Raw genomic sequence first — 15,112 nt, 5'->3', positions numbered from 1 at the left:
GCTGACCACACCACCTCGGGGGCCTGAACTACAACACCCTTCCCCCGGCGCCTGAGGGCTCAGTTTATGCAACTTTTGTGTCCTTCTCAAATTGTTACAAAGAGCCCCAGAACTGCGGGGGAGGATGGCAGGCCAGCCCAGCAACATCAGCCTCTTCGGCTCTCTGGGTGATCCCCATGTGGGGCAGGGCGGGATGGCTGCATGTAAAAGAGGCCTGCAGGTGATGGCTTTTCTCACCTGGCAGGGCAAGGTGCCTATTAACGCTCAGGGTAAATAGTCATCTATTGTTTCCCTGGGTGACCTCAGAGATCCTGCGGGGTGGGGAGTAGGTGGGGCGTGGGGTGATGCCACAGGCTGAACACTGTGTCCCCACATCCTTGTCTTTCATCCCCCCACCCACCACCTCACTCACTGGAACCCAGCTCAGAGCCAGGACGCCATCTGTTGCCGTGTGGACCCAGGCCTCCACAGGTGGGCTCGGCTGTAATCCCTCGAGGGAGAACCTTCATGGGAGAACCACAGCCACACCTGTGAGCAGCACCCCGTGGGAAACGGAATGAGGCGCCTGCGCTCCGCTCCCTGCGCTGGTGGCCTGGCAGGCCGGGGTGAATTTGGAAAAGCACCCTTCTGGCCGCTCCATCCATCCTGGCGCTACAGGTGAGGCCTGGCCCACCAGGTGAGGCGGCTGCAGTGGGATCCCAGCCCCTACAAGCTGCTGTGGGCCACTGGGGCAGGGGCTTCGTGCGGGGCCGCGCCGCCACGGCAGGTCCCTGCCCCGTGTCCCTTGTCCCCGGGAGCCTGTGTCCCGCGTGCAGCGCCTGCCCTCTGGTGGCCACCCAGGAATTGCGGTCCCCTCGAGGCCGGCCAATTGCATCAGCCACTGACGCATGCAGGCCGGAGGTGCCCCAGGCGTGGGTGGACACGGTGACCTGGACCGCCGTGGAGAGCAGGGGTCAGCCTCACTTTTGCCGTGGGCTCGCTGCCAGGGCTGTGTGGCTGTCCACCGCACCTTCACGGGCATCCTTACGGACCTTGCTGGCTGGGGGTCCGGGGGGCCAGGGGTGGGGGTGGGGGGCTGAGTGGCACAGACTGCTCATGGGAACTCCGCTCAGAGAGCTGTTTCAGTGGGCAAAAGGGACCCGATCTCAAATAAAATTTAAGAAGAACATTTCGTTGTCTTAAAGAGACAAAAACAGGGACGAATGAGGGAGGCCACCAGCCTGAGGAGGAAATGGCGTCCAGGAGGCTGGTTACACAGGCTGGCAGCAAAGGGGCGGTCACACCCTCAGGACTGGTGGCAGATCAAAGCATCAGTCACTGGTGGGAGCCGGGCGAGACTGGGGCATCGTTAGATAGAAGCGCTCGCAAGACCGGGACATGTGGTTTATGTTAGAAAGAAGAGCCCCCAAGATTGGTCCAGGACCTTCAGAGCAAGACCGTCAGGTTGAGACCAAGAGGGCATGTCTTGTGAGTACTTGTCCCTCTGTGCTGTCCCCAGGGCAGGACTTCCATCAGGGACACACCCAGTAAACCCCTGAGGGAGGGAGACTGCCCCCATGGCTGGCTGGAGAGGGTGGAGGTAATCCAACCTCCAACACTCTCTGCCCAGGAGGGCAAGATGACCTACATCCTGGTTAAGGACCTGAAGGAATTCGGTGGAGGCTTCCTCCAGGTGGGGGCGCTGCAGATGGGCTGGAGGCTGCATTGCCATCCATACCCTTTTGCAAACCTTTTGCTCAGAATTTACACTTCCATGCAAAGCCCTCGGGAAAGACCTGGCCACCCCTGAGAAAAGCAGCCTCAGAGCCTCAGACACACGTGGAGGGAGATCACGCACTGACCCCAGACCCTGAGTTTCAACACCCCATTCCTTCAAGACTCCAGCCCCCAGGGTGTGCTCTACTTACTGAAGTGACCTGACCAGAACTCACTCACTGCCAGGAGTCCACTCCGACTCACAGCGACCCCATAGGATGGAGTAGAACTGCCCCTAGGGGTTTCTGAGGCTGTAACTCCTTATGGAGACAGAGGGAGTGGCCAGTGGATGTGAACAGATGACCTTGTGGTTAGTACCCCACAGTGTAGCCCATGGTGCCAGCAGGCCCCTAAGGTGAGCGGGAAGTGAGTCGCATTAAATGCAGGGCTCTCAACAGCCGCCAGCTAACTGTCACTTGATTCGGAGCCTGGGGTTCCAGACGCCCTCTGAAGGGGCTGTCAGAGGCTGAGGTGGGAAGCCCATGACAGTCTCAGACAGCAGACAGCAGGCGTCTCCGCAGGCTGATGGCCCGCCACCTGTGTCAGGGGTGGGGGTGGGGGTGGAGGCAGGGTGGCTGGTCCAGCTCTCTGGCATCCCGGACATCTTGTTTCCACCTGGACATGGTGAGGATGCCGTGTGTTTATGTCCGGGCAGTTCCGTGCTGTAATCCATGATTAAGTCCCTGTAAAACTCATTAAAGTCTATTCTTTTCAGAGGAACCTGGGGGGCTGGACCTTCAGTGTGCAGGTGGGTGGGCTGGACATGTGAAATACACAGAGGAAATGTGCTCTCTGTTGTAAAAACACTTCTGGGGACAAAGGCGCTGTGGACCAGGCCTGGTGCGTGGGGGGTGGTATTCATTTCTGCATTCTTTCTACCCTCTCACCCTCCCCCAGGCAAGAGCCGAGGAGGAGGAAACACAGACAGCCTGCCTAAGGTGGTATGGTCGGTCGGTCAGTGTTTGGGTCTGGGTCAGCTGGGAGGCTGTGCGAGGGTCTGGGGTCACAGACTGGGGCCGACACAGATAAGCCTCCTCCCTCTGCTCTGGAGGCCACGGGCCTGGGGGCTTGTCCCTGGGGAAAATCAACAGCAGTTGATAAAACCCAACTCCGACCGACCCGCAGCGACCTTACAGCAGTGGAGGAAGAGCAGAATTTCATCTGGCCTCTGTGGCCGGCAGAAAGGAGATAGGAGACACACACTCAGCCAGCGCGGCTGGGGCCCGCCAGGCCCACCAAGCCACCGTGCTTGTTTTTACACCGAGTTGGAGCTGGTTCGGCTCTGCAGTCCCCAAGCCAGAATTGGGGAAGACAACAGAGATGGCCCCTTCTATTTGCATATCTTGGTCTTGAGTGGGAAAATCCCTTAGTTTACCCGGATCCTGAGTCTGCCCCCCTTTATCCATCTATCCTGTGTCCCTGTTCCTGTCTACCCAATGTGACTGTCTCCCTTAATCTGTCCTTAGAGGAAGGACTGCTCCTTACTGCCCTCCTGGGTTACCAGGAGGTTGCTCAGGGGCTCGTGTCCTTTCCTGTCTCCATGGACTTCACCTTGGCAGCTGGGCGGTCAGAAGTGACCGTGGGGGCTCAGATGGCATGTGGATTCACTTTCAGGCTCTGTCAGGGTGGCCTTTGCTTTCAGGTGCTCACTCGGGCTCCATGGAGGTCCCTGCCCAGTCCCTGCAGCTCCCGGTGGCCACAGTGTTCCTTGGTGCATGGCCCCATCACTGCAGCCTTGGCCTCTGTCTCCACGGGGCCTTTGTCTAGATCCAGAGAGCACAACCCTAGACCCTCAACTACAGCATCTGCGAAGGCCTTGCATCCAAAGGAGGCCACGTTCGGAGGCTCAGAGTGGACGAGGATGTTGAGGGATGAGAGCCCAACGCCAAATCCCCCCACACTCACTGTCACCGAGCTGATGCCGAGTCATCTCCATCTGACAGGACAGGACAGAACTGCTGGGTTTCTGAGGCTGTCACTCTTTACGGGGTCGGAGAGCCTCCATGTTCACCCACAGGGCAGCTGGCGGGTGTGAACTGCTGACCTTCGGGTAGGCATAGTGCCCCAACATGTCACCCAAGGCCCTCAGAGCACACAGTGGACTTGAGCACAACTGGGAAACGTGTCCTTCTGTGTCTCTGGAGGCCGCCCGGAGCCAGAGCCCAGGCCTGGGCAGCTGCCCCTCCCCTGTCCCTGTCAGATAAAAGGCAGCGGCTGTCTCGGTGAGTCAGTCATCTGGGAACATCCGTCACTGGGCCCGTGTGCTCACAGTGTATTAATAACACATACAACGACGTGAATGAGGTCAGCAGGTAGGGCAACAAGAACCTCACGGAACAGCAGACCCAGACGTAATGCCGGAACTTTCCAGAACAGTCCGGCAGCGTTAGGGGTGCAAACACCCTGGGTGTGCTTCTGGGCACGTCTGCTACCCTGGGTGATGATGGCCAGTTCCCTGGTCCAGTTTCCGGGCTCCTGGGTGGGGCAGGGTGGGGGGTGGCGGGAGTCCTCAGTGCATTTCTGCCCTGCTGTGGGAATTGCGTCAGCGGCAGGCAGGCCAGGAACAGGAGGATGTGGTGAGCTGCACACCGGGGAGGGGGTTTCGGCTGCTGCTTCTGGGAAGTGTCTGCACCTGGCTTCCCCCAGGTGGCCTGCGGGCAGAGCCTGGGCAGATAGACCTTGAGGGCAAAAGCCTTCTAAAGAAGCCTCTCTGTTTCTGGATGGGGATGGCAGATGCAAGGTAAAGGAGCCAACCAATTGGTGGGGACCCTCCTTCAAAACAGAGCCTTTTTGCCCCCGCCCCCACCCCTGTACCCCACTCCACCAGTGGGGGGTGGGGTGAGTAAAAGGGAGAGGACGAGGACGTCACGGAGTTTATGTAGGAAAAAACTGTCTGGAAATGGATGGTGGTAGCAGTGTACAACTCCGCTCGATGTAACTGAACTGTGGATATGTATGAAATCCTAACTAATAAACCACAACAGAGCTGTTTTCTGGCTGAGTCCGAAGAGGACCTCCTCCCGCGGATGCTGGACCGCTACTGCGCATTAGGCGTGGCCGGCACCCCCCACCATTTGGTCCTGCAGTTACTGGTCGCTATTTGCCGCCTGGGAAGCTTGTCCTCCTAACGCAAGCCGAGTTTCCTCCAGCCCGGGCCTCTGGGGACCCGGAGCCCCGCGGCCTGCACCTTCCTGAGCGGCCTGGAGGAGGAGCTCGAGGCGCCCGCGTGGCCGCGCGCAGTTGGCATTTCCTGCTCCCCCCTCCCCCCTGTGGTCCATGCTCCCTGTCTCTGCATGCGGGGAGGGGGACCCCGCAGCAGCACCCCAGGGCTGTGGGACCACACCCACTGAGGCTCTCAAGAGAGTAAAACTCACCATATTGACTCTCCCAGGGATTATAAGGAACCCTGTTGGTGTAGTGGGTTACATGCTGGCTTACAACCAAAAGGGCAGTCCTTAGAATCTACCAGTCAGGCCTTGGGAGTAAAGTGAGGCTTTCTGCTCCTGTAAAGACTTTCCGCCTCAGGTACCCACAGGGCTGGTTCTGTTCTGTTGACAAGCACTGGATGAAGTGTGGACACCAAGGGTCATTCACACCAGGCCTTCCCAAAATGGGATGCTTCCTCCCGAAAACGGACTGAGGCAAGAAGGTTCACCCTCACCTCCTCCATTCAACATAGCACTGGGGGTTCTGACGAGGGAACTAGGCAAGGGAAGAACAGAAGGCGCGCAGGTTGAAAAGCACAAGGTGACTTGACTGTATTCATAAGCAGCATGGTCATCCACGTGTAAGCTCCATAGACTAGCCACTCTAACCAGGGAGCGGTTCGGTCGGGTAAGCAGGACAGCAGTGTTTCTCTAGGTGGGCAACACTGACCCCTGGTGGTGGCGCTGTGGATCGGCCCAGGGGCAGGCTGCAGAAGCAGATGCCCACACGGGCACCTGGATCAGTGGGGAGGACGGGTTTTTCTCCTGTCTGCAGTGACAGGCTGGGAAACTCCCAGGGGCACTTTGCCACGAGTTGGCATCAACTTGATGACAGTCAGTTTGGTTCTGGAGAGGCTCGTGTACAAATGATTCTCATTGCTAGGTGGACATGTTAGAATTTCCGCGCCCGCCCCCCCAGCTGAAATGGGGGCTGCAGGCTGTGGCAGTTATATAATCTCCCATCAACTTGAGTGGAGAGGTGGAGTCTAGCCTGTCAATCAGGTGATAGCCAATAATGCCTCTGTGTGGGCATGGCCTTCTCCTGAGGATTCTGGGAACCCCTGTCTTCATCCCTGGAGGCAGGATACACACTGTCACTGCCCCACCTTCCTGTGGACAAGCCAGGTGGAGCCACACTGATGGAGCCAGAGCCCTGGAGCTGGAGAAGCCACATGGCGACGCACACCAGCACTGAGATGCTTCCACAGACGTTCCACCGGCCTGTGATCTTCCTGCTTTCGGCATCCTTGCATGTGCTGCGTGAGTCTGCAGAAGAATGTATGGACTAGTATCGGATATGTGGGCTAATATCAGACTATGGACTTGTTCTGGACTGGACTGGGATGCTTTCTCAATACACAATTACTCTTGGATCTAAAACTCTCTTACGTGCATGGAGTATCTCTGGACTTGTTTCTCTAGTCAGCCCAGACTAACACATAGGCCAAATATGTTTGGGAATCTATGGTATAAAGCAATCCATTCCACTTCTACACACCAGCAGCATGCGATCAGAAATGGAAGGCACGGATGACGCTGAGCAGCATGGTGTGCCAGCGGTAACCTGACGAGGGATGCCCAGCCTGTGCAGACGGACAGCCGCTAACCTGGCACAGAGGCACCCGAGAGCAGTGCTTCTCCACCTGGAGGTCCAACGACCCTGTCCCAGGGTCACCCGATTCACAACAGTAGCAAAATGACAGTGATGAAGTAGCAACTAAAGTCATGTTATGGTTGGGGGGGTCACTGCAACATGAGGAGCTACATGAAAGGGCCACAGCACTAGGCAGGGTGAGAACCCCTGCCCCAGAAAGAGCCAAGTGATTGAGAGCTCTATTGTGTTTTCAGGTTGAAAGATCCACATGTTAGGATATCAATTTTTCCCAAATTGATCTATAGACTCAATGCCATCCTAGTCAAAATTCCGGGTTGTGTGTGTGTTGGGGGGGCATGTTTACATAGAAACTGACAGATACCAAAATTATTAGAAGTACAAGAGATACTATTTAAAAAAAACCCAAAACCCACTGCCCTATAGGACAGGGTAGAACTGTTTACAAGATGCAGCTAAATAAACTCTGCAACCCAACAGAGTTGACAGCACACACTCCCTGATTTGAAGACTTACGATAAAGTTGCCGTCGTGAATATGTTGCTGTATTGGCGGACAAAGAGAGCATTGAACCAAGTCGGGTCCGGATTGTTTTGTAGGCTCCTAGGGTCGGTTTGGCAGAGTGGGTTTTCAACAAGTGGTGCTGGAACCAGTGGACAGCTGGATGTCAAGAGCCCTGGCCCCAGCCTTGCAGACAACCAAATCGCAATGTTCCCCAGCTACTTCTTCCCCAAGACCTGGGCTAGAAAACTCTTCACCTCTCGCCAGGGCAGCACAACTTCTCTGGCCCCAATTAGGGACCCGTGAGCCTCGCCCGGGAGCTCTGAAATAAACCTTTAAGACTAAAAGGGGGAGGGAGGGGGGAAAGAGGACCTAATGCCGGGGGCTTAAGTGGAAAGGAAATGTTTTGAGAATGATGAGGGCAATGAATGTACAAATGCGCTTCACACGATGTATGTATGGATTGTGATAAGAGTTGTATGAGCCTCTAATAAAATGATTTAAAAAAAAAAACTAAAAGGGAGGGAGAGAGAGAGAGAGAGAGAGAGACGAGAGGGCCAGGGGGAAGAAAGACAAGACAAGAAAACAAACAAGCACACCACTTGGATCTGAGCCTTGCACCTCATACGAAACTCAACATGGATGATATATTTGCGTGTGAACTATGAAACTGTTGCTGCTCTTGTTAAGTGCCATCGAGTCATTTCCCACCCACTGTCACCTTGTGCACAACAGAATGAAACCCGGTCTGGCCTGCCCCGTCCTCACAATGTCCTGTGCCTGAGCCCATGGTTGCAGGCCCAGTGCTAGTTAATCTCTTGGAAGGCCTTCCTCTCCTTCACTGCCCCTCTGCATTTTCAAGCACGATGTCCGTCTCCAGGACTGGTCTCTCCGGACAGTATGACCACAGTATGTAAGACGAAGCCTCGCCATGCTTGCCTCTAAGGAGCACTCCGAGCTTACTTCTTGCAAGGCAGGTCTGCCTGTCCTTCTAGCGGCCGTGCTGCTTTCAGTGTTCTTCCCCAGCGCGGCCACTCCAATGCACGCATTCTTCTCCGGGCCTCCGAAGCCAGTGTCCAACTTCTACCTGCGCAGGAGGCGCTGGAAATACCATGGCTTCAGTCAGGCGCACCTTAGTCCTCAAACTAACACCCTTGCTTTTCAACACTCTAAAGAGGTCTGTGCAGCAGATGTGCCTAATGCAGCAGGTCTTTTGATCATCTGACGGCTGCTTCCATGAGCATTGATTATGGATCCAAGCAAGACGAAATCGTTGACAACCTGTTCTCCGTTTAGCATGATGCTACCGACCCATGCGTTTGTGAGGGTTTGGTCATCCGTCCTGAAGGCTGCGGTCCTGGGTCTTCATCAGAAGCGCTTCCAGTCCTCCTCGCTCCCAGCAAGCGAGCTCAGTAATGTAGGACATCTAAAAGAAGACGCAGGAGGAAATCAGGGCTCTCGGCAGGTAATTCTTAGTTTGCGCGCGACACCAAAAGCAGGCCAAGGAGAGAATAAGAAAAGCAATGGACAGAGGGACCTCACCAAATGAAGCCCTTCTGATCTTGCGAGAATGGGAGAGACGCAAACGTTGACAGAACAACTAGACTTTCTCTTTCTTCCTGTCCGTTTCCATCTTCCTTGTTCCAGTCCACAAAGCATTCACGTGCCCAACGGCCTCATTTGCAACCTCCCAGAGGCCCGAGACTGTTTGGACCCCTCACAGTGGTCAGTGGAGGTTGTTCAATGAAATGACGGCCGGCGGTTCAAAACCGGGGCCTCACTTCACAGAACACAGATTCACTGACGTTTGCCTTTACTTTTCTTGGTTGGGGATTAAAAGAAAATCCACTTGATTCTGCGCAGGAGGTGGCTCGGTGTATTAGTTTCCCACTGCAGATGGGAGGTGGGTCTATATATATATATAATGTTTGCATTGGTTTTTTTAAACAAAACCGTTTTAAAGACGTATCAATCCCATGTCATACGTTTCAATCGTTCAGTCATACGAGCCGCCTCATTTTTGCCACATTGGGAAGGACTCTCCCACCGCGCTGACGGCTCCTGGCGAGGGGAACGAGCAGTTAGCATCCTTTCTCTGCATCCTGTCCAGAGCGCAATCTTTTGTTTCTTTTCCGGTCTCCACCTTGAAGAGAGCAAAGGGCGCCTGATCACACCAACGAGTCTGTCCTCAAAGTTAATGATGTATTAGATGTAAGACAATCAATTAAAGTTTCCAAAATGTGAATCTCACTAAAATAGGACCCTGTACTTCATCTTTCCCCTATTTTAGGATTCTGATCTCATTAGAAATGTTCCATTTTCTCTGTCTCAGTAATGAGAATTTCAACCACACATAAATCACCGTGACATTTTGTAATCCAAGAACCTCCCGATTTAACTTCAAGATTCTTTCAGATAATGAAAGCATTAGACCCTACATCTACCTCATTGGTCCCAATCTTCAATAGGGCGTGTGCGCCCCCATTTACATCTTGTAAGAGGGGACCACGGTTGTGTCTTGCTGTGAATGGGCTATGATTGAAGGACCATCTTCTTTCAAGTGAACTGCCTCGAAGGTACCCAGAATTCTTTGGTAGGCACCAGGCAACTGGTTCTCCCACCAGGAAGTTAGCTGTCTGAGAAGATTGGCTTTTTGAAACTTTCTGTAGAAGATGGGAGGCTGAAGAGATGGGAGGCTGAACTTTTCTTTGAAAAGTTCCAGCTTCTTCTTCATCTTCATGTTTGTTTGTTTTTCCCTCCATTTTGCATCGGTTGAGCGCACCCTACTTCAAGATACGAAGTACCAAGAACAGCACTGTGCCACGGGAAGTTCTGGGAGGAGGAAATGGTCTGTCTGTGCTGTGCTGTATGGGAGCCACATGTGGCCACTGAGTGCCTGGAATGTGACAGAGGGCACGGCGACGTGACGCGGGACTGTGTCACGCTGAAACCATGCTGTGTGTTTCCCGTGAGCGCTGACACACACTGGAGGACCCCCTTTCACAGCTGCTACACACATTTCCCAGCTCCTCTGGAGTCAGTTCCTGTCTCCCCAACCAAACCCAAAGCCACCAGCCTCAAAGACATTCTGACGCACAGCCGCCCTGTAGGACAGGGTACAACCGCTCCGGTGGGTTTCCGAGTGTACATTTCATGGGAGCAGGCTGCCTCATCTTTCTCCCATGGAGCAGTTAGCGGATTTGGGAGGGGCCTTTCAGTGAGGGGCCCAACGGCAGCACCAGGACTCCATCTGATACACTGACTCCCTCAGAGGTCGTGTTGAGAACCTGTGCTCCGGATCCACCGTGTTTGGCTGTCAATTAGTCACACCGTGGTGGTTTACGTGTAAGCTATGCCACTCACAGATACCAGGAGGGTCACCGATGGACGGCAGGTCTGAGCGCCCTCCTGAGCTGGGTGAGTGTTGGCCAATTCGTTCTGGCACAGGGACTCCGTGAACGCTTTCTGGCTTCTTTTGGTGCTTCCTGTGTCATTCAGGTGTTTGTCCACAGAGTCCTCTAGTACTGTAACTTAAGTCTTGATTCATTTTCTTCAATTCTTCCACCTGGAGAAATACCTAGCGTTGCCGGAGGTGGTATATGCTCACGGACCAATGGTACAAAACAAAGGAGTCTCGGCTGTGCAGAAGGCACTGGCGAAAAGTCAGGCTCTAGAATGGATGGAACACATCACTTCTCCTTTCAGCTAAGATGAAGTGTAGAATGGACGGAGCACCAATGGAGATGGTTCAGCCAAGGGGTGCAACACTGGAAGCACTCACTCCCTGTCAAGAAATTCGCAAGACAGCCCCCTGAGATGTGCCTATTCCAAAGACGGTGATCAAGTGAAACCAGAAATGAGAGACCATTAACATCAAATGACGTTCACCTTTTTCTACTATGCGAAAGTGTGGATCCTTACAAAACATGGATGGCAATGCAAAGATGGGACTTCCAGACGACCTCTTTGTGCTCACCCAGAGCTGTACGTAGAGCAAGAGGGGATTGTTTGAACAGAACAAAGGGATACTGAGTAGTTTCAAATCTGGAGAGGCGCGAGTCCGCATTATATCCTCCCACCATCCAGTGTGTATGCTGAACAAGCAATCTGAGAAGCTGCACTAGAGGAAGAAGGAAGTGGGTCAGGATTGGGAGATGTATTCACAGCCTGTGCTATGCAGAGGGCACACCCATGCCTGCCGAGGCACTTGCAGAGGAAGATCAATCGTGGGCGGAGGTCAGCTCACTATCATCCTCCCTGCTGCCAGACCACTGTCTCCCCACATCATAGAAGTGGGCCTGCTCCCTGCTGCTGGGGACAAGGGACAGGCTCCTGGAGGCAGAGTTCACATCCTACTGATAATGGTCTCTATCAGTTGGGCCAGAAACAATGATAATCAAAGTTAGGCTGCCATCCTGTATCTAAGACCCACCCATCTTTCCGTGTGTATACCTCCTATCCCTCCTCTTCCTATTGCCTGGATACCCCTAGATCACCCCCTCCCATCACTGTAATACCTATAGCACAACCCGGTCCTGTAACGTATGTCTTTAACTGTAATTAGGGGGCTTGCACGTCCCCAGAGAGGATAAAAGCTTGGGAAGCATTAAAGTCCCTCCCTCTCCCTGGTCGCTCCCCTTTCTTCCCCCTCTTATCTCCCGTCTGTTGGGGCCGGGTTTGAACTAGGCAGTCCCTGTTTGGACTAAGCTGAAGCAGGTCCAGGCCTGCACATCCCAGAGGTCAGCAGCCGCCAGAGAAGATAACCTGTGAAACCTGATGGTCCCGGTTCAAAGCAAGCCTCCAGGAGTCCACAAGCAACTCTCCCAGTTTCCAGACCCCATATGCTAATTGCCATACATTCCTCACCACCCCTTTAAAAACCCTCACCCCCATCTGCTGAGCACGACTTCCCTGACCTGCTGGCCTAGGTCAGGGAACCTCATCCGGGAGCTCCCCTAACCCCTAATAAAGCTCTTTCTGCTTCTGCTCTCCCTTGTCCTGTCAGTATGTCCGTCCTCCTCCCTGTCCCTCAGTCCGCCTTTACACCGCCCTCTCTCCCTTGTTCCTTTCCCTCCTCCTTCCCCGCTCTCTCCCTCCATGTGGACCACCAGCTGGGCTGAGGTGAGCAATGCTACCATAAAATGTGTCTGACTCCATTTATTTCTATATATCTCTTTTATCTCTCATACTCTCTATAACTTTATTATAATATTTACTTATTATCGCTGTACAATTGCGCCTACCGAACCCATAGTGATTGTGCTAGGAGCTGGTTTCTCCTGGCAATCAATGATGACAGCCCACAGTATCCGGAACATCTCAACAAAAAGAAAAACAAAAAAACAAGAAACATCTTCGCAAGTGGACCAATCAGCAACCGCATGATAAACAGAGTAAATATGGAAGTCCTCAAGGATTTCATTTTACTTACGTCCACGATGGACGTCCAGGGAAGTGGTGTTCAAGTTACGAAATCCAACGACAGACGGCACTGGGCAAATCAGCTGCAAAAGACCTAAGTGTTAGCAGCGAAGATATCACCTTGAAATTAAGCCAGGCCTGACCTCAGCCAACGTGTTTTCAGTCTCCTGATTTCAGTCAGAAAGCTGGATGATCAAGGAAGACTAGAGAATGGATACCACTGAAAGGTGGTGCTGGGAAAGGCTATTTCCACAGACTCCCAGAAAAACAAGCAAAACTATCTTGGCAGAAGTACAGTCTGGTAATTACATAATCTGGTGTCAATTTTGGGACTTAAAAGGATTAAGAGTGAAGGGGTGGAGTCTAGTCTGTCAATCGGGTCATAGCCAATGAGGCCTCTGCATGGGCGTGGCCTTCCCCGGAGGATTCTGGGAATTCCGGTATTTCCCCCTTGGAGGCAGAATACACTCTCCACACTACTCACTCCCAGAGACACTGTACTGACAAGACACATGAATCCATGCTGAGGGCAGTGAAAGCCCTGGACCTGGAGAAGCCATGTGGAGACCCCTGCCAGCACTGAGATGCTTACTAGCTCCTGGATCTACAAGACTTTGCACCCACTGGCCTGTGACCTTCCTGCATTCAGCGAGATTGCATGTTTCATGAGTCTGAAGAGGACTTTATAGACTGGTATGGGACATATGGGCTAATATCGCACTTATGGACTTGATCTGAACTGGGCTGGGCTGTTTTCTCAATATTCAACTGCTCTTGTCTATAAACCTCTTTCTTATACACGTATGAGTGTCTGTGAGTTTGTTTCTCTAGTCTACCCGGACTGACACATACATCCAGAATGCTTTTTAGAAGCAAAGATGGCAAGATTTTGCCTCATGTGCTTTGGACATGTTTTCAGGAAAGGCTAGTCCCTGAAGGATGTCTGCTTGGTAAACCAGAGAGACATAGAGAGAGAAAAAAAGAAGAGGATGACTCTCCATGAGATGGACTGACAACAGTGACTGCTACCATGTGCTCTAACACAGCAAGTCGTGAAGACGGTCCCAAACTTGGCAGTGTTTTGTTCTGTGGTACACAGGGTCCATGTGAGTCAGAGCAACTCAATGACACTTACCATCAACGTTCTCTGCAGGAAGAAACAAATGTCCTGTCTTAGGGCGTTTTTTGAAACTCACATCGACAGTGGTATAGCAAGGCCTGTTTTCTCACTGATGAACACAGTACCTGGTGCATTGGACCAGGGCTGACTGACTGCCTTCACTTCGTGTCTGCAGGTGTTTGAAGTGTTCTGACTACTTTTCTAGGGAGGTAGGCCACAGTATCCCTTTCATCTTCAAAGGGGTCCAAGGTGGGAACTCACAGTGAACATAACGTTTCCTAACGAGGTAGCTCTGGTGGATCCTCTTCACGTGGTGTCTGGACCGGTTCTCCACGCCGTTGGGTTGGTTTATGGGGGCCTGGTGGTGTGCAAGGGCGGTTAAGGGGAATAAAATGGGGCTCACTTCTTCCAAGATGTGTGATCTAGGAGCAAAGTCCTGGATTATTTTCTGGTCCTCACTCCTTTAGAGGATCACTAACCTCACAGGTTCGTGGAGGGCAGAGCTCAGGGCGGGCCAAGTCACAGCGGTGCTGGAACTCTGCAGGGGGTAATCCCAATTGCCCGGATTTGGTGTCATGGTTTATGCGTGCGGCTGCTTCTCACAAGGCCAGCAGTTCGAAACCGCCAGCCTCTCTGAGGGAGAAGGATGAGCTCCACAGGTTTGGAAACTCACGGGGAAGTTCTACCCTGTCCAAGACGGTCACGAGGCGTCAGAATCGAGTCGATGGCGGTGGTGTGGGTTGTTACACTCCGAGCTGGCGCTCCCTGCGGGGCGGATGCCCAGACACCGGGTCGCCGCCCCATCCTCGCCGCACCGGGCCGGCGGGCCGGGCGGTAGGACGGACCGCGTACCCGGAGGAGAGCGAGTGCGCAGGAGTTTTAAACGAGGGCGTCCATTTTCTCCTGGAGGCGCCGCGTCCGTCTCCACACGCGAGGCAGCCGGCGCTGAGGGCGCGTCCGGCGAAGGGCCGCCTTCCTCCCCTCTTCCCCGCGTTTCCGTCCGGGGGCGGGGCCGGAAGTGACGTCTCCGCGCGCCCCGCCCCGCCCCGCTCCCACTTCCGGCGGGCGCTTCACGCCGGGTCTCTCCGACGTGCCGCGATGGGCAAGAAGGGCAGAAAGGAGAAGAAAGGCCGCGGGGCCGAGAAGACGGCCGCCGGCGCTGAGGGCGCGTCCGGCGAAGGGCCGCCTTCCTCCCCTCTTCCCCGCGTTTCCGCCGGGGAGAGGCGCCGGGGGCGGGGCCGGAAGTGACGTCTCCACGCGCCGCGCGCGCCGCCCCGCGACGCTCCCACTTCCGGCGGGCGCTTCACGCCGGGTCTCTCCGACGTGCCGCGATGGGCAAGAAGGGCCGAAAGGAGAAGAAAGGCCGCGGGGCCGAGAAGACGGCCGCCAAGATGGAGAAGAAGGTGTCCAAGCGCTCGCGGAAGGAGGAGGTGAGTGGGCCCGCGGCGGCACTCGGCTTCCTCGCCTGCCTCCGGGCAGAGCCTCGCGGGGGGACGA

At 54.3% G+C, this 15,112-nt stretch overlaps 1 protein-coding gene and 1 long non-coding RNA gene across 3 annotated transcripts in view; one reads left to right on the top strand and one right to left on the bottom strand.

The window, feature by feature from the left end:
- Positions 1–7,681: 7,681 nt before the first annotated feature.
- Positions 7,682–14,426, bottom strand: LOC123522100. Its single transcript, XR_006680405.1, has 3 exons — positions 13,631–14,426; positions 12,506–12,578; positions 7,682–9,217 (listed from the first exon to the last, which is right to left on the bottom strand). It is a non-coding gene; the product is annotated as an uncharacterized LOC123522100 (long non-coding RNA).
- Positions 14,427–14,929: 503 nt separating this feature from the next.
- Positions 14,930–15,112, top strand: part of KLHDC4 (kelch domain containing 4) — an 18,260-nt gene continuing 18,077 nt past the window's right edge. For both annotated transcript variants that reach the window (XM_045293736.1, XM_045293735.1), the window contains exon 1: positions 14,930–15,045. In XM_045293736.1, the coding sequence (XP_045149671.1) occupies positions 14,947–15,045 (99 nt within the window). In that variant the 5' untranslated portion in view covers positions 14,930–14,946. The remainder of the gene's footprint in view (positions 15,046–15,112) is intronic.

Source organism: Echinops telfairi, unplaced genomic scaffold, assembly GCF_000313985.2.
Source record: "Echinops telfairi isolate 266 unplaced genomic scaffold, ASM31398v2 ScPeMD7_2291;HRSCAF=2852, whole genome shotgun sequence".
Classification (NCBI taxonomy): domain Eukaryota; kingdom Metazoa; phylum Chordata; class Mammalia; order Afrosoricida; family Tenrecidae; genus Echinops; species Echinops telfairi.
Note: the sequence above shows the minus strand (reverse complement) of the source record. Positions and strands in the feature narration are given on the sequence as shown.